The following is a 20622-nucleotide window of genomic DNA, read 5'->3' as shown; positions in this document are numbered from 1 at the left end:
AGATTGATAAGTAAAAAATTAATCTAATCATGCATCAAAAATCTTAACTAGAATTCTGTAGAGAGTAGAAAAAGTGTTAGGAGAAGACCGATTTGGTTTCAGGAAAAGTATAGGGATAAGAGAAGAATTTTAGGCCTCAAATTAATAGTAATAGAAAGATTAAAGAAAAACAAACCGACATACGGCATTTATAGACCTAGATTAGTCATTCGATAACGTAGACTGGAATAAAATGTTCAGCATTTTAAAAAAATTAGGGTTCAAATACAGAGATAGAAGAACGATTGCTAACATTTACAGGAACCAAACAGCAACAGTAATAATTGAAAAACATAAGAAAGAAGCCGTAATAAGAAAGGGAGTCCGACAAGGATATTACCTATCCCCGTTACTTTTTAATCTTTACATGGACCTAGCAGTTAATTATGTTAAAGAACAATTTAGATTCAGAGTAACGGTACAAGGTGAAAAGATAAAGATGCTACAATTTGCTAACGATATAGTAATTCTAGCCGAGAATAAAAAGGATTTAGAAGAAACAATGAACAGCATAGATGAAGTCCTACGCAAGAACTACCGCATGAAAATAAACAAGAAGAAAATAAAAGTAATGAAATGTAGTAGAAATAACAAAGATGGACCGCTGAATGTGAAAATAGGAGAAGAAAAGATTACGGAGGTAGAAGAATTTTGTCATTTGGGAAGTAGAATTACTAAAAATGGACGAAACAGTTGTGATATAAAATGCTAAATAGCACAAAGCGAAACGATCCATCAGTCAGAAAAATAATTTGTTTACAAAAATTAATTTAAACGTCAGGAAAACATTTTTCGAAAGTATATGTTCAGAGCATCGCTTTATATGGAAGTGAAACTTGGACGATCGGAGTATCTGAGAAGAAAAGATTAGAAGCTTTTGAAATGCGGTGCAATAGGAAAATGTTAAAAATCAGATGGTTGGATAAAGTGACAAATGAAGAGGTTTTGCGGCAAATAGATGAAGAAAGAAGCATTTGGAAAAATATAGTTAAAACAAGAGACAGACTTATATGCCATATACTAAGGCATCCTGAAATAGTCACTTTAATATTGGAAGGACAGGTAGAAGGAAAAAATTGTCTAGGCAGGCAACATTTGAAATATGTAAAACAAATTTTTCGAGATGTAGGATGTAGGGGGTATACAGAAATTAAACGACTAGTACTAGATAGGGAATCTTAGAGAGCTGCATCAAACCAGTCAAATAACTGAAGACAAAAAAAAATGAAAATAATTTTCATGAACATTACTACAGAGGAATATTTCTTCTACTCTGCTTTCATCAACGTAATTAGTCTTTTTATTCTAAAATCCACTGTACAACATAATGTAGAAGAATAACAGAAATAAAAATATGTTTCCTTTTCATTAGTTTTCTATTCTATTAAATACTCTTTTTTATTAAAAAAAAAATCTAATTTCAGTTTCATCAGTATTAATTATGTAGTTCTATTTTTTTTTTTTTTTTTTACTATATTACGTTTTTTTAGCATCGTTCTGAAATCAAAAATACTTTCAAATAATGCTGGAAACTTCAGGTAATTTTCAAATAACTAATATTCCTTTCCATCTCTTTAAAACTGTAGATTAAAATTACTTACTTTACCTGATTAAAAAAAAAAATATTAATTTTTCCTCTTGAACTTTAAAAAATTAAAGGAACTCTATGAACACACTAAGAATTATAATAAGAATTCAAAATCACGTTAAGGTGATGACAGTTAAAAGCATTAGTTTTCTTACTGACCACTAGGTTGTTTCTGCCTCTACAGTCACTTAATTCAGTCGGCTTTCTCCACACATTACAGCAACATGTTAATTTATTCGTGCATAGCAATTCTTAAACGCGTTCAATTATTACAATCGCGTTATATTTTATATTCAAATCAAATTCAATCTATAAGTATGTAATTTGTAATTTATCTAAATGCTTTCAACGGCTATCATCAAACAATATAATATATCTGTTAATTTGTAAAGTTAATAAACACGGTTAACATTTGCTTACAATTTAACAATTATTTTTTACATCAAACACCACCATTAATGATTTCAATCTTTGAATGATTCAAGCAAGGTTGTTAACTGCACAATATATACCTAATAAGCCTTCAAACAGACTGACTTAACGAACAGTCCTATATTCGTTTGGATATGTTCAGGTAAACACAATTTTTAGGCCGAGTAACATTTTCTTTAAGGCATATATCTGTAGCAGCCGGAGAAAAGCAATTTCATGCACAGAATTCATTATTTCAAACTTGTTATCGGTAATCTGTTAACCTATCCTGAATGAAGATATGCTCTTCGAAAATTGCAAGAATGATGAGTACACTGCCTATAAAGTCGTTGATGTATACGACTTTGTATTTTAAGTTTGTTTTCCCGCACGATCTCTCTGCGAGTAGACTTCCTTATCGCTTTTAATCCCTTTCTTGGGGCCACGATCTGTGCAAACTATAAAGGGAACTAAACAGAATTACGATTATAATTTCTGCAATTCGGTCGGACTAGTCCAAGCTGTTCTGTTAGCGGATGCCCAAAAACAAACAACCAAGAGGTACAGCCAAGCCTTTACATCTAATATCGAAATAAAGAATTTCAAATGAGAACGGTTTTTGTATGACAATGGATTTAATGAGAATCGAAAGATTGTCTCTATGCTCGATGGTGAAACGATCCGCCGTCAAGAATAAACACTTGACGTTGCCCAGGGCACGCCCGATTGCTATTTGTTTGTGTGAAAGACAATCTTTCGATACACGACATACAATGTACCAGATGGATCGACCACCCCCTCCAAGACTGAAATCAAGAAAGGAAGTTTTCAACACACATCTATCGAGCCCCCTCTATGATTCCCAAAAAGGGCCCGACACCTCCAGGACATGATCTGGACTGGAAAACGTGGGTAACTTTAAACCGGCTTCAAACTGGGATGGCACCGACCCGAGTTAAACGCGCTAGATGGCGTCAAACAGAGCCTAACGACCTGAACTGCGAGTGCGGTGAGATTCAGGACTCTGAACATCTCCTAAAGTGCACCCTCTGCCCGACCAAATGCACGTTAGAAGATCTGTGGCAAGGAAATGCTTCTGGTGTTTCGGTGGCACAATACTAGTGTATTTCGCAAAAGTTTTAAATCTCATCACTCGGACACGAAAAAATAAGTGTACGGGTGGGTAATGGATACACAAAGTCTATATCAAAGTGCCAAAATTATTTTTATGTAAATTAGAAATGCATGAACCCACTCTGCAACTTTTGGAAACAGCATGTAACATCTCCTTCATGATTGGGCATAGATCAATCTGCAACTTTTCCTAATATATTTGTTACTAATCATCCAGTTTCCTGATTTCAGAGTTGGGGGACTAAGAAAAATCTGTTAGAGCAATATCACATAAGCACGAAGGCCGTCAGGGTATTGCTTCAGAGGATGAGATTAATGATTTGTAATCGTGTGTGTGTCTCTCGCTTTCACACTCTCTCTCTCTCTCTCTCTCTGTGTGTGTGTGTGTGTGTGTGTGTGTGTGTATGTATGTATGTATGTGTCTGTCTCTCTCACTCTCTCTCTGTGTGTGTGTGTGTATGTGTGTCTCTCGCTCTCTCAGTCTCTCTCTCTCTCGTGTGTGTGTGTGTGTGTCTGTCTCTTTCTCTCTCTCTCTCTGTGTGTCTGTGTCTCTTTCTCTATATCTCACCCTCACTCTCTCTCTGTGTGTGTGTCTGTGTCTCTCTCTTTCTCTATCTCTCCCCCTCACTCTAGCTCTGTGTGGGTGGGTGTCTGTCTTTCTCTCTCTCTCTCTCTCTCTCTCTCTCTCTCTGTGTGTGTGTGTGTGTGTGTGTATGCTTCTGTCTCTCTGTCTGTCTCTCTCACTATCTCTCTCTCTCTGTGTGCGTGTGTGTGTGTGTCTTTCTCTATCTCTCCCCCTCACTCTCTCTCTGTGTGGGTGGGTGTCTCTCTCTCTCTCTCTTTCTCTCTCAATCTCTCTCTCTCTCTCTCTCGCTCTCTCTCTCACTCTCTCTCTCTCTGTGTATGCTTCTGTCTCTCTGTCTGTCTCTCTCACACTCTCTCTCCCTCTCTCTGTGTGTGTGTGTCTGTCTCTCTGTCACACTCTCTCTCTCTCTCTCCCTCTCTGTGTGTGTGTGTGTGTGTGCATGCGTGTGTGTCTGTTTGTGTGCGTGTGTGATAAAAAAAAATATTTTTATAAGCGACAAGTCATACATCAATCACTTGTCTTTGCATTCATGCATGCTGTGAGCTTTTTTATATACTAGGTTGCTGCAGTTACAATCATAGAAGTTTTTTCCGGTTAAGGTTTGTATATTTTAAGTGTACATTTTAAAATAATTGTCAATTTACTGAATGTAAGATTTGTGAACCGGCAACTGCATTTAATGATAAATAAAATTTACAGTGAAAATGTGGAGAGTAATGGAATAGTAAAAAATATTTTACGACAATTTAATAAAGTACATGCTTGACAGGTACAGACAGCAGCCACTTATCAATAAATAAAAGAAAATTATCAGAAATTCATTCAAATAACAATGAATATTTTAAGATTGTGGAATATTAAAATTAGTTAAAGCCTTTAACGTAATAATAAAGTTATTTTTAAAAATAAAGATTATTTTTAATAGCCCAACAGTACTTCTTTCTAAATATGTCTAGATCAAGGGTCGGCAACCTTTTAAGTCAGAAGAGTCAAAAATTACAATTTACAAAATTTCAACATTTTTAAAGAGCCACAAAATGTTTTTGAAAATAGGTTTATTACATAATAATTCATAGGTAGTTACACTTAAAATTATTATTTTAACTCTAACTTTTAAATAATAAAAGCTATAAAATAGATAAATAATAAAATAAGTAATTTATTAAATATATATTTTAATAAAAACACTTTCGCGGTAATATCCAACAATAGTACTTTATTTCTTTTTTGACAATTCTTATTGACTTCAAAAAAGTAGTTAGGTATCCTATTTGGAAAAAAATATGTATAATATGTATTTTACAAATATAATATTTATTATGTTACCTATCTTTACTTCGGTTTTTTGGTACTTACGTATTAACACCACTGTACCTACAGCTTTATTTAAAAACAAAGCAGTCAATCGGATTTCAGTGGAAAATGGGCCGATATAGAATTAAAACACATAGATTCAAAACAGTCTCTTTATTAATTTTAATATAATTTAACCAAACTTAACCTACGCTCGCTTCGCTTGCTAACCTTGACTAATTAACAGGAGTGTTTTGATTATTTACATAATTGCAATAATTACTGAATTTATTAAATAAATACTCAAAAAATTACGGTGTTAATTAGTCAAGGTTAACGAGCGAAGCAAGCGTTGGTTAAGTTTAGTTAAATTATATTTATAATATAAATAAATATAAATAACCATTTCTTAAAATTAATAAAGAAACTCAAAATATAATTATCATTATAGAAACTAATATATATATATATATATATATATAGTTTATATATATATATATAACTATATATTAACTTTAACCAATACCCAGTCCAGAGTGAAATTCAGAGGTGAACTCTCTCAACCCTTCTACATAAAAACTGGATTGAGGCAAGGAGACGGCCTCTCACCACTCCTTTTTAACTGCGCCCTCGAATTTGTCATGAGAAAATGGAATGAAATAAATCCAAAAAATATAAAAATGGGTACTAAGAAAAACTCCATCGCACTAAATTGCCTAGGATTTGCAGATGACCTCGTTCTTTTAGCAAATAATATTCAAGAAGCCAAAACACAAATCATGAGCCTTCAAAACCTAGCACAAAAGATAGGGCTTCATATCACTTTCGAAAAAACTGAACTAATGGCCATAGATCCTCTGGTAATAGAGCGCATTACGGTAAACGATCAGAAAATTAAAATAGTAAAACGATTTAAATATCTAGGGGAAATAATAACTTATAATTTAAATGAAAAAATGACATGGCAAAACAGGACAAATAAAATGATTAAATCCCAAAAATTAACTCGGTCAACATATAATAAAAAATGCCTTTCTGCTAAAACAAAACTTAAACATTATAAAACTGTAGTTCAACCAGAAGTCACCTACGGAAGCGAGACCCTTTTCAAAATCACTCAGAAAAACCGAATTGAAAAAATTCTGAAAATAGAGAGGAGAATTGTCAGAACGTGTATCGATAAAAAACACCAAAAAGAAGGCCGATGGTGGATTGTGCCAAATGAGGTGGTGTATCGAGAAATAGAGCCTGTTACTGATACTATGCGGAAAAAAAGAATCTCTTTCTTCGGTCATCTCATAAGGACACCGGAAACAAGACAGTCAAGAAATATCATTGAAAAGCTTTGGTTCCAAAAGCTAGAAGTAGGATGGATCAAAGAAATTAGAGAAGATATGAAAGAATTGGGAATTTCCCTGACCGACCTACAGAATAAAACTGTAAAAATTACAAAGCTAAAAGACAAAAGCATTAGATTTAAACAAAAGACAGACAAACGACAAAATACAACGAAGAGGGTGTTTACAGATGAAGAAAAGAAAGCAAGTTCTGAACGGATGAAGAAATACTGGGCAGCTCGGAAGAGTAAAATAACACGCTTTTCTCAGAAAAGATCCAACTAAAAATTGACTTAAGTTGTCCCATGTTGGCCGTAAAAGCATAATAATAATAATAGTAATATATATATATACATACATAACTTTAAAAATATATTTCGCTTCTAACTCTTTTACTTGAAACAACAAACAATACGTCACAGCCAAAGCACTGGTGAAGATGCCAAATTGTCTTGCGTCGAAAGCGAATTAAAATCTACATAGAAACATCCAACGACGGCATCATTTGAGAGCTTCTGATGGACTGACGACGTGTGTCACATGGGAGGGGTGCGGTGAAAAGCAAGTACAAGTGGCAAAGAGAGATCGAATCGGTGCCTAATCCTCGTTAATCGATTCAGAACGATTTTTAAATGTTTTTTTTTTTTTTTTTTTTTTTTTTTTATAAAATAAATAATATTTGCGTATGGAACTAAAGAGCCGCATGTGGCTCGTGAGCCACAGGTTGCCGACCCCGGGTCCAGATTAAGGATAAAAATGATTTAATCCAGTAAATGCAATAATTAAAAATAAAACAAGAAAAATGAAATACACAACACACATGAATATAAAATTCTAATTATATAAAAAAAACATACCATTAAAACTTTATAGTTTTTTACCAATAAATTGATAAGATCATCCTTATAATTAGTGATAAATTGTTTTGGGTCTAACTTAAAATGTTTCAACATTTTAGACCACAAGTTTGGACAAGCAGAAACTGAAAAAACAAAAGTAAAACATCATTATTAAAATGTATAAAATCATAAGACGCTACATACAAATAAATAAAAAGAATTTTATGAATTTTAACAATTTTGTTAAACACACAAGCATTTAAAAAATTCTCTCTCTCTCTCTCTCTGAGAGAGAGAGACAGTTTTTAAAATAATAATAATAATAATAAATAACTGACCCAGTAAAGGATGATGAGCAGGAAGTAAAGATTCTAAAGCAAGAACTTCAGCATCTTCTTTTGATAAATTAGTTTCAGAACAAAATGTCACCAGCGTATCAATTAGGACTTTAGGATGCAATTCGTTAGAACCGGCGGTTCTTTGGTCTGAGCTCTCACGATTTTCTTTTTCTGATTTACTGGTGTCAATCACCTATTTATAAAATTAATAAAATTTACGATGAGAAAAAATAATTAACATTAACAAAGATCATCAATTGAAATTATACTTTTTCCATATCGTTTGCAACACTTTCAAAATGTATCGTTTTTTTTATTTAAAATCTATTTAAAATAAACCACTTTAAACTGAAGAACCCTACATTTAATGCCCCAACACTAACGTTAAGAAATTCAGAAGGAAATCGGGCACACACTGATAAAGAAAATGCCAACATCAGGAGAGAAACCTTTAGAAAACTACTAAATTGTGAAGAACCAAAAGAACTACTGGAAATAAACACAAATACCCAGATTAAAACACCAAGAGGAAACATCCTTCCACCGACATTAGTAGAAGTAAAGATAGCTCTGAAGCAAAAGAAAAAAAAACCAAGCAAGTGGAGAAAATTTCCTGACTCCAGAATTATGGAAGAACGCGTAAGAAAAAATACATAGAAATCTCCACAGAGAAATGGTAAAAATATGGTACAAAGAGGAATTTCCGGAAGAATGGAAAACCGTAATAATCCACCCTTTACATAAAAGCTAACCCTGACAACTATAGGGGAATTTCCTTACTAGATTGCACTTACAAAATTCTATCGAGAATAATTTACAACAGAATCAAAGACCGACTGGAACAAGAACTAGGCGAATACCATGGGGGATTTAGACCATTACAAGGCTGCCCAGAACAAATTCTAAATTTAAAATTAATTATAGGGTATCATAAACTAAGGAATAAAAAACTGGAAGTAACTTTTATTGATTTCAAGAAAGCATATGATTGTGTACATCGAGAATCCCTGCTAAAAATCCTGAGAAATTTAGGGCTTCACCAAAAACTAGTCAAAATCATCGGACTAACACTAACGGATACCAAATCCAAGGTTAAATTCAGGGGAGAAATATCTGATCCATTCGACATCAAAACAGGACTGAGACAGGGAGATGGACTGTCACCGCTTTTATTCAACTGCGTCCTTGAATTTATAATATGGGATTGGAAAAAAATTAAATAAAGACAACGTTAAAATTGGAAAAGGTATCTCAGTAAATCGCCTAGGCTTTGCGGACGATTTAGCCCTACTATTCCAAAATATAAAAGAGTCCAGATACCAACTGTCAACACTGGAAGAGATTGCAGGAAAAATCGGTCTAAAAATTTCATACGAAAAAACCAAAATTATGGTGAGAGACCCGCTATGCATAAGCAAAGTAAAAATAAACAATAATGACATAGAACTAGTAGAAAACTTAAATATTTGGGAGAAAACATCACACACAACCTCCAAGAAAATCCAAACTGGAATGAAAGAATAAATAAACTCGTCAAAGCCGCAATAAAAACACAAAACATCTATAACGAAAAACGCATGTCAATAAAAACAAAAATAAGACATTATAACTCGGTTATCCGACCGGAAATACTTTACGGATGTGAAACCATATTTGGGCCGTACCAGACAAGGTTTACCGACAAACTGGAAAAGATTGAAAGACAGGATCTGGCGAATTATTCCAAACGAAGAGATTTACAAAACTATCATCCCGATAACTAATAAATTTAGAAAGAAGAGAATTTCCTTTCTAGGACGTATTTTCAGAACGGAAGAGACCAGACTTATCAGACGGATTATCAAACTTTTCTGGAACAAGAAAAGGAGACCGAACCGGTTATACAAAGTACAGAAAGACATGGAGGAATTAGACGTAACCCGTGAAAACCTAAAAACGAAAACCGGAAACTATGAGAAATTAAAAAATAAAGAAACAAGATTCCTATCAAAACCCAAGAAAACAATAAGCCGGGTGTACTCGAACAAGAAAGGGCAAGAAGATCTGAACCCCTTAGAAATTACTGGCAAAAAAGAAAAGCTGAAAAACAACAAATCAGCAAGAAAAGAAAGAACTTGCCAAACAAAAATGAACTAATGTGATCCATTATGGTCTTAAAAGTAATAAAAAAAAAAGACCACAGTTGAGATAAAACGTTATCTAAGCTGTTCTGTCATTTTTTTTTTGTCAATTTTTGTCATAAAAGAACTATCACGAAGTCCTACGTTCTCAGTCAGATTGAAATACTTCTGTTATAGCAAAATAAAAATATTAATGAAAATTGTTGCATATTAATTTACAACAGTGCTGCTATCTGTAGCAGTTTTTATTACAAGACACCCTCAAACAGTACCAGCTGGTGAATAATCAAACTGACATTCTGTTTGTATTTCATAAGAGGTGTGTTCAAAAACTAACGAGAATTTTTAATTTTTTGAAAAAATTTTATTTATTGATATCTAAATAATTACACATTCTATTATTACAGATTTCAAATGTTAATTTTACATTCTTAAGAATTTAATTTGTTTAATATTATGAAATGGTTCACTGTTTATTAAAGAGTTATGTACAAGGTGATTCAAAGAAACAGGAAATTCTGAAAGTTGTGTTAGTACCTGTAGGCGATTGGTACCACTTGATAAGTGGCGCCAGCACTCTAACCTAACCTGCCATTTAGTTGTCATGGATCCTTGGAGTGGTGCGCAACGTGTATTTGCTATCAAAGCGTTTTACAAAAACAATGACAGTGTAAAGGGAGAGCATACAGAATTTCGCCGTCATTTCAATCTGGGACGGCACAACCGTGTTCCATCAGCACCTGCAATTAAAACATGGATATCTAATTTTGAGGAAACCGGTTCGGCGATGAAAAAGAAACCTCCAGGCCGTGAGCGAACCGTCCGTACACCACAGAATGTTCAAGCTTTTCAAGATGCTGTCACGCGAAGTGCACATCGGTCAATCCGTCATCTCTCAGCATCTTTACAATCACATAGTTCAAGTGTTCGAAGAGTGTTAGTGAAGGACTTGTAATTCCATCCGTACAAGTCGCAGATCGTCCACGAACTGAAACCGAACGATGCAGTTGTGCGAGCACAATTCTGTAATGTAATGCTTCAGAAGATAAACGATAACGAACGAAGAGTTTGTTCACGAACTGTGGATGTCAGACGAAGCGCATTTCCACCTCAGTGGATTTGTTAACGAGAAAAAATTTCAGATACTGGGCACAAGAAAATCCTACGCAGCTACACCAGCATCTATTGCACAGCTAGAAATTGACCGTGTGGTGTGCTATGTCATCTTACAGGTGTTATAGTGTTAATAGGCCCTTATTTTTTTGAGAATGACAACGGTCTTGCGATTATAGGGAGATCGGGTCGTTACGTAGCCGTGTTTGAAACCTTTGTTGTGGAACAACAAAAAAGATTTCCACAGATTCTTAACACAGCCTGGTTTCAACAAGACTGAGCAAAGTCACATACTGCATGAATATCGATGGCAGCTGTACGCTGATTGTTTGGACAACGTGTCATTTCACGAAATGGTGACATTAGATGGCCTCCCAGATCGCCTGATCTCTCACCTTGCGATTACTTTTTGCGGGGTCACCTTAAAAGCAAAGTATTCCACAGTAGAGCTGCTACAACGGAAGAACTGAAGGCAAAGATCCGAGAAGCAATTGCGGAAATTCCAGTTGAGATGTTACGTCAAACCGTGAACAATTTAACAAAGAGACTTAATGAGTGTTTACGTAGAAAAGTAGGTCACCTGCAAGATGTCATCTTGCAGGTGACCTACTTTTAAAAATAAACTAAAATGTATGTATACTACAATGGCAACATTTGTACAATTACATGAAATAAAATTACGTTATTTAACGTTATTTAATTTTAAAAATTTCCCGTTTCTTTGAATCATACTGTATAATGAAAATATCAACACACAACGTCAATTATTAAGACTTTATGTGTGATGCCGTATACTGATTTACTCTCAAAATCCTGTAAGTATATTTCTGACATAACTGCTAATAATGGATAATCTCACATTTAAGGTTTTTTTTTATATATATAGTATCTTTCATAAGTTTAAGGACACCTTAGAAAAAAAATGACTTTATGTCAGTTTGTCTTTAAACTTATGAACTACATACAAATCTTATAGGTCTGTAAGAAACAGCTTTAAAAAGTACATATTTTGGTAAAAACCGCAAGCTTCTAAGTTAGATACTTCAAATTTTATGGAGTCATTTAAATATTTTAAACGAACTAAATTTAGCACTTTTTTTTATATAAAGAAATGACTATTTCTCGTAAAAAATATGTAACCTAGGCTGATGAGTGTGATATCATTTTAAAGCTGTGATTTAGAGTTTTTCAATAGAGTAATGAAAAAAATTCTAAAAAAGTTATTTTTTGAGTTAAAAGAACTTAAGTGATTTTATAATTTTCATGTAATTTTTGTTTTTAAGAGAGTAATGTTCAAAAATGTACAAATCACTTTAAGTGTCAGGTACACAGTAATTAAAAATGTCAAGTTGGGACTATTATCAGCTGTTTCCCATGAAAACAGTGATGAATTGGCATTTGTTTCTTTGAGGTTAGGTCGGAAAAAAGTTTTTTTATTAACAACGGGTAAGAAAAGTGTTAGTGTAGAAGTAAAATGACAAGTAATCAGTCTCTGGAAAGCAAATAAAACATACAGAGACATTGCTGAACGATTAAAAATATCAAAAACATGTGTACAGCAAGTCGTTAAAAAATATCGTGATCAAGAGAAACTGTCATTGATCTTCTACTATCTGGTCGACCACGAAAAACGTCAATGAGGCAAGACAGAGCAATTATAAAGGAATCAAAACTTAATCGGTTTGCTAGTTTGCCTGATATAACAACAGAAGTAGCACAAAATCATGGAATTCAGGTTACTACCGCCACTCTTTCTAGACGTTTAAAAGAATCTGCAATGGAATCGCATTTCGCATTAGCAAACCCTCTTTTAAGCGCTGTCCACAAGTCAAAGCGTCGTCAGTTTTGCAAGCAAATGAAGAACCGGTTGAAAGAAACTTGCCGAAGGGTTGTCTTTTCTGATGAAAGCAGATTCCAGGTTTATTCAAACAGAAAAATTACGGTCAGGCGAACAAAAACTGAAAAGTTTCTACCGGCCTGCATCGTTCCTGCTGTGCAAAGTGGAGATGTTGTCTTGGTGTGGGGTTGCATAACTTCAGAGGGCGCTGGACAACCCACCGGGTTGTTCTAGTGGTTAACGCGTCTTCCCAAATCAGCTGATTTGGAAGTCGAGAGTTACAGCGTTCAAGTCCCAGTAAAGCCAGTTATTTTTACACGGATTTGAATACTAGATAGTGGATACCGGTGTTCTTTGGTGGTTGGGTTTCAATTAACCACACATCTAAGGAACGGTCGAACTGAGAATGTACAAGACTACACTTCATTTACAGTCGCTCATACATATCCTCGCTCATCCTCATTCATCCTCTGAAGTATTATCTAAACGGTAGTTACCGGAGGCTAAACAGGAAAAAGAAAGGAAAGACGGCGCTGAACACCTTAGAATAATGGACAGGACAATAAACAGCATACACTACATAAAAACAACAGAAGAATTCGTGCTTCCTAGTGTCCATAACCTGTCAGGTGAGAATTTCATCTTCCAGCAAGACAATGCACCTTGTTGTAAATCATGAGTTACCAAGGCACGGTTTCATGCAAATGATGTGGAACTTTTGGACTGGCCTGCTCGTAATCCTGACCATAAATCCGATTGAGAATTTATGGAATCAGATGGCACTGCAACTTGCAAAAAGATAACCTAAAAATAAGGCTGAGTTACGTCTTCAAATCGCAAGTCTGTGGCAACAGGGACGAAAGAAAAATGTCTGGAATTGATTGAATCAATGCCCGATACAGTAGCAGCATGCCTAAAATCGTATAGAGGTCATACAAAACACTAAACATTTAAAAAGTGATGTAGCATTATCTCCGTTATTTTTATTTTTAATTTTTACTTGTATAAAATAAAGAATTTGTCATGAAATACTGATTTTTCAGTTATTTTTAACTTGTCCTTAAACTTATGAAAGATACTGTATTTCTTATTAAATTCAAAACAGTTTTGTCGACATATATTTCTAATATTAGTGGATTATACCTTTAATAAATTTTGGATCTTCTAGGTTACTTAGTTTTATCATAATTAACCATTCTAGTCTTTATTTACATTTAATCTATTTAATATATTAACTAATTCGTAACAATTTTTTTAATTATATCAAAAAATTGGAATTTAATTTTTTAATTAAATTTTACAAAATTATATTCACAGAAAACGATTGACTTTTGCTAAAGAAAAATTTGGTTTTTTTCTTAACTAGTGAAATCAGATTTTATGGTAATGTAAAAGAAATAATCTTATACGACAGCTAATCTCTCCATGTAAGAATTATACATACCTCACTTTCCTTATTTTATTTAAGCTAACATATCTACTCAACATAAAATAAAAAATTTTGTCCTAAATGTTTTTTGCTTAACAGATAAACCCTACTGTTTATTATAAAAAATCACAGTGCTAATATAATATTAAAATTTTTATTTTTTTATTAATAAATAACATACTGCAATTTTTTATTTTTATATTCTCACGACTGCTTTTTAACAGTGACTTTCATCACTGATTTAGCATACGAGTTATACAAAAAGAAAAAAAAAGTTAATGAATTACTAATTTTAAAATATTGGAAAAGAGACATTGCAGCTTTTCAAGTGGAACAGACATTTGTCTTCTCTGCTTGAAAGGCAAAATCTCTATACAAATAATTTACAAATAATATTTTTTACAAGTTTTTATTTCAGTATACAACTTACCTGATTAAGTATTGATGAAAGTCAGAATAAGAAAGCACACATGTGTTCATAAAAATTAAAAAAATAAGTGAAACTAACAAGTAGCTAAGCAATAAATACTAGAAAAGCTTATATCATAATAGAAGAGTAAATTAAATATAAAAGAAATTTTTTTCCCCCAAGCGTCTACAATTGGTAGGACTGGGCCTGCGCTTCTAGTATCTTTGGGTGGAGTCATTAGAAGTCGGGGAAGAGCCGGCCAATCCACACTCCCAACCAATTCGTCAGTAACGTTCATAATGTCGAAGCAACAGGTGCACCCCTCCACTACTCGATGCATAATTATAAAATTTCCTGCTCGTGAAGGACGGAAAATTTCTGGAGATCGACTGCACAATTCAGGGCCCAAACATTGTCAAGGACTTGTGTGTTTGCCTGGCATAAAGAGTATAAGGAAGAAAGAAAACAAGGGGAAAATCAGGAACACAATTGCCGTCCTCAGACCAGCATTAGACGAAAACATTAGCGTGGTTTGAGACATTTTTTAAACACGATCGACAGATGAGAATATCCAAAATTACAGAACAGGTTTGAATAATATATGGGAGCTATCAAGCGATCGTCACAAACGACCTACATTTCCATAAGTGTGTGGCAGATGGATCCCTTACCTTCTGACCGTGGATCAGAAGTTAAGATGTTTGCAGGTCTGTCAGTAGGCTTACAGCAAGGTTTGTGAAAGAAGGTGACGCATTTTTGGGTCAGATCGTCACCTGCGACGAAACATGGGTCCACTACTACACTCCCCAGTCGAAACAAGCTGGTATGGAGTGGCGATGGTAAAGGGAGGCAGCCCCAGTGAAAGCCAAGACTCGACTGTCAGCTGGTAAAGTTCTTTCAACCATTTTTTTTTTTTACAGACAATGCATTCTATTCATTCATTTTCTGCATGAGTGACACATAATCAATGCTGCTCTTAAGGCCGAACTGATGACTGATCAGTTTGAGGGCAAAAGAAGACCTACGCTAAATCCACTAATGGTTCACTTCCCCTCGGACAGGAATTGAGATTGTTACTACTGCAAGCTGTTGAACAAGGTGACGGCTGCATATCGACGCAAAAGACGAGACCAACTGATTCAACTGGTTATCCTCCTCCACAACACCAAACCCGATACTGCAGCTCTAACAGTCTCTAAACTACAAGAAATGCACTGGACACAACTTGATCATCCTCCCTTCAGCCTGGAAGTAACGCCGTGAGATTTTCATTTGTTTCGGCCGCTATACGGAGGAAATTAATTAGAAAATGGTGTTATAGAGGAAGAAGAGGAAGTTGAAGAGGATGAAATGGGAGAAACAATACTGAGATCTAAATTTAAGACAGCATTAAAAGATTTAAATGGCAGAAAGGCTCCTGGAATAGACGGAATACCTGTAAAATTACTACGCAGTGCAGGTGAGGAAGCGATTAATATATTATACAAACTGGTATGTAATATTTATGAAACAGGGGGAAATCCGTCAGACTTTAAAAAAAGTGTTATAGTCATGATACCAAAGAAAGCAGGGGCAGATAAATGTGAAGAATACAGAACAATTAGTTTAACTAGTCATGCATCAAAAATCTTAACTAGAATTCTATACAGAAGAATTGAGAGGAGAGTGGAACAAGTGTTAGGAGAAGACCGATTTGGTTTCAGGAAAATTATAGGGACAAGGGAAGCAATTTTAGTGTTCAGATTAGTAGTAGAAGGAAGATTAAAGAAAAACAAACCGACATACTTGGCGTTTATAGACCTAGAAAAGGCATTCGATAACGTAGACTGGAATAAAATGTTCAGCATTTTAAAAAAAATAGGGTTCAAATACAGAAATAGAAGAACATTTGCTAACATGTACAGGAACTAAACAGCAACAGTAATAATTGAAGAACATAAGAAAGAAGCCGTAATAAGAAAGGGAGTCCGACAAGGATGTTCCCTATCACCGCTACATCGAACTAGCAGTTAATGATGTTAAAGAAAAACTTAGATTCTGAGTAACAGTACAAGGTGAAAAGATAAAGATGCTACGATTTGCTGATGATATAGTAATTCTAGCAGAAAATAAAAAGGATTTAGAAGAAACAATGAACAGCATAGATGAAGTCCTACTCAAGAACTATCGCATGAAAATAAACCAGAACAAAACAAAAGTAATGAAATGTATTAGAAATAACAAAGACGGACCTCTGAATGTGAAAATAGGAGGAGAAAAGATTATGGACGTAGAAGAATTTTGTTATTTGGGAAGTTGAATTACTAAAGATGGAGGAAGCAGGAGCGATATAAAATGCCGAATAGCACAAGTGAAACGAGCCTTCAGTCAGAAATATAATTTGTTTACATCAAAAATTAGTTTAAATGTCAGGAAAAAGTTTTGAAGGATATGTTTGGAGTATCGCTTTATATTGAAGTGAAGCTTGGACAATCGGAGTATCTGAGAAGAAAAGATTAGAAGCTTTTTAAATGTGGATAGGAGAATGTTAAAAATCAGATGGGTGGATAAAATGACAAATGAAGAGGTATTGCGGCAAATGGATAAAGAAAGAAGCATTTGGAAAAATATAGTTAAAAGAAGAGAGACTTATAGGCCACATACTAAGGCATCCTGGAATAGTCGCTTTAATATTGGAAGGACAGGTATAAGGAAAAATTTGTGTAGGCAGGCCACATTTGGAATATGTAATACAAATTGTTAGGGGGGGATATACCGAAATGAAATGACTAGCACTAGATAGGGAATCTTGGAGAGCTGCATCAAACCAGTCAAATGACTGAGAACAAAAAAAAAAAAAAAATCGGCCGCTTAAAGAAGCTCTATACGATTTGAAGATGACGAGGTCGTGGTGGGATTCTTGCGCAATTGGCTCCTAATGCAACATTACATTAATGATACACAATGAAATAAAAAAATAATAATTACACCTTACAGGAGATTAAATCATGTTCAGTATCAAAATTTAACAGATGTTCAAAAGCAATATTAATCATTCATCCAAGAAATCATTTATTAGTTTGAAAAAACTACATTGTAACTAGTTACAAAAACAGGGTTACAAATAAAAATTATTTTTTTTTACATTCATTTCTCCTGATATTATATCTAACTACATACAAAAAAAACTACATTTAACTAATAAAAAAAATAGCATTTTTTAAAACAAAATAATCTGTAATGTTCAGTAAATAAAAAAATGTTTAACTAGATATGAATACCCAGAATTTCAAGATTCTTTGCCAATTTGGGTTCAATTAACCTTGATTTTATGAGTGATCAGCCTGATACTAAACAATACCAACTGCTAATCGTAACAGCAGTTGTTACAATGCCAGCAACGGAAATTAAAAAAGTAATTTCTTCAAAAATTGCATTATCAAATGTTAATAAATCAAATATAACTAACCGTAAATAATCACAAAACTATTTACCTGATTCTTAGAAGCATTAGAGAGTGAGAGAGAGAGAGAAAGAAATAAAGAAAGGGGGAGAGAGTGAGAGAGAGAAAGAAATAAAGAAAGGGGGAGAGAGTGAGAGAGAAAGACAGAGAGAGAGTGAGAGAGAGAAAGACAGAGAGAGAATGAGAAAGAGAAAGGGAGAGAAAAGAAAGAAAGACAGAGAGAAAGAAAGAAATAAAGAAAGGGAGACGAAGAGAAAGAAATAAATAAAGAAAGGGAGAGAGAAAGAAAGAGAGAGAGATAAATAGAGAGAGAATGAGAGAGAGAGAGATAAACAGAGAGAATGAGAGAGAGAGAGAGAAAGGGAGAGAGAGAAATAAAGAAAAGGAGAGAGAAAGGGCGAGAGAGAAATAAAGAAAAGGAGAGAGAAAGAGAGAGAGAGAGAGGGAGAGAAATAAAGAAAGAGAGAGAGAAAGAAATAAAGAAAGAAAGGGGGGAGAGAGAGAAAGACACACACACACACGCACACACACACACACACACACACACAGAGAGAGAGAGAGAGAGAGAGAGAGAGAGAGAGAGAGAGAGGAGTGAGAGAGAGGAGAGGGGAGAGAGAGAGAGAGAAATAAATAAAGTGAAAGAGAAAGGGAGAGAGAGAGAGAAAGAAATGGATAAAGAAATAAAGAAAGGGAGAGAGAAAGAAATAAAGAAAGGGAGAGAGAGAGAGAGAGAGTTTTTTAAGTATTTATTTCTAATGAAATCCATCTTTTAAGATTTCATACAACAATTTCTTATCTATTAAGGCTATCTATTGATAGTTTTCTACTCATTTCTTCATCCAGCCTTAATCAATTTAATCTAATAACTACGGTAAACTTAGGTCAAGCTTTATATAACATTTTAAACTAAAGAACCACATCACTGAACATCTTAACGTTCTTATTTTCTTTTTTCTTAGATCGTTAATCAATCCTCAAATTTTTCCTTTAAGTGCTAATACAATTTGCACTTTTATAAACATACTATGAACATAAACAAAGAAAAAAGCAAAATCATTAAGTTACCTTCATTCGAAGCTTGCGTAAGAAATTTTTCGGAAACGAATATCTGTTTTTCTGAGTTGATAATTAAATTCCAAAGCGTATTCATTTTCGAGTCGCTCGTTTCAACCGCTGCTAATTTTAATAATAAACAAACTGCAGTAAGGCCTTCACTCACAATAACAACCTAAAAAAATAACAAAATAGCACTTCAATAATAGAATTATTTTTGAAACACTATATCATCATTTACAGTGCGTTAATTCATTACAAACTGATGTACAAGAAAGAGTAAAACGTGTTCTTCGGAAAAACCCAAGCTATTATCTTAATTTTTTTTTTTTTTCCACAAGAAAGAAAAATTTACATATACCTTCCAGAGTGAAAGATTCTATAAGAGAGTAATCTATTGCGATCATTTTAACTAGAAAACTTCCAACTCTGGAATTTAAAATAACCTTCTATCTTTACCAGTTCAGTCATGGAAACAGATGCTTATACAGTCTCCTGTACAAACAAAGTAATTAAAAGTAAACGGTGCAAAGGGCTTCATCTATGTGAGATTTAACTTGTATAAAGACCTGCTCCTACACAATAATAAAATCCCTAAATGAAGCATTATGGAAGCACACACTTTGGGCTGTAAGAAGTCTTACACATACACATCCCTCAGTAGGACGTTTACTCTTTATACTCTTGCTTCTACTTGATCCCATCTACTATACTTGAATACATATGGAAATCTCCCTGAGGTCCTAAGATTATTTGTTTCATGCCCAGAAGCGCCATAGTAAATCTACCTGGAGATTATGAAGACTAAATACTTTTGATGCTCCAAAATAGTAATTAAATGATTACAATTAGATTGAGGAAGGTCTACGTATCGTTCAACTGTGTGTATATGCATGTATGCGTATATATATATATATATGTGTCTGTGTGCATATATGTGTGTGTGTGTATGTGCATGTGTGTGTGTGTCTGTATATATATATATATATATATATATATGTGTGTGTGTGTGTGTGTGTGTGTGTGTGTGTGTGTGTATGTATGTATGTATGTATGTATGTATGTATGTATGTATGTATGTATGTATGTATGTATGTATGTATGTATGTATGTATGTATGTATGTATGTATGTATGCATGCATGCGTGCGTGTGTGTGTGTGTGTGTGTGTTTATGTCTCTCTCTCTCTCTCTCTCTCTCTCTGTGTGTGTGTGTGTGTATGTATCTATCTCTCTCTATATATATCTCTATCACTCTATCTCTCTCTCTCTCTCTCTATATATATATATATATATATATATATCTCCCTCTCACTCACTCTGTCTCTGTCTCTCTCTCTCTCTCTCTCTGTCTCTCTGTCTCTCCCTCCCCCTCCCACCCTCTCCATCACACTCTCTCCCACTCTCGCAAAAAATATTCTTCAATTAAATTATCGTAATTTTGTAACGTTTCAATTTTTTTTTTGTTACAGGCATAAAAAATATCCAATCTTAATGGCTTTTTTGTCAGAATCTTTTAAATCTCTTTAATATACTGTAATTTTTTGAAATTTTTTTCACAAGAGGGTAGCATAAGACTATGAAGGGATGCAATCAGATACCAACATATTTTCGCGGAGCGCTAATCAACCGCGGATCACTATGATAGGATAAGG

The 20622-nt window shown here is 34.1% G+C and overlaps 1 protein-coding gene across 1 annotated transcript in view; it reads right to left on the bottom strand.

The window, feature by feature from the left end:
• Window positions 1–19117, bottom strand: part of LOC142331290 (stalled ribosome sensor GCN1-like) — a 31456-nt gene extending 12339 nt beyond the window's left edge. The window contains exons 1-3 of the mRNA XM_075377083.1: window positions 18981–19117; window positions 7566–7758; window positions 7246–7370 (exon numbers count right to left, since the gene is read on the bottom strand). Of these exons, the coding sequence (XP_075233198.1) occupies window positions 7246–7370; window positions 7566–7758; window positions 18981–18986 (324 nt within the window). The 5' untranslated portion in view covers window positions 18987–19117. The remainder of the gene's footprint in view (window positions 1–7245; window positions 7371–7565; window positions 7759–18980) is intronic.
• Window positions 19118–20622: the final 1505 nt, after the last annotated feature.

The sequence above is a fragment of the Lycorma delicatula genome, chromosome 10 (assembly GCF_047948215.1).
Source record: "Lycorma delicatula isolate Av1 chromosome 10, ASM4794821v1, whole genome shotgun sequence".
NCBI lineage: Eukaryota > Metazoa > Arthropoda > Insecta > Hemiptera > Fulgoridae > Lycorma > Lycorma delicatula.
This window is presented reverse-complemented; position numbering and strand designations above follow the sequence as displayed.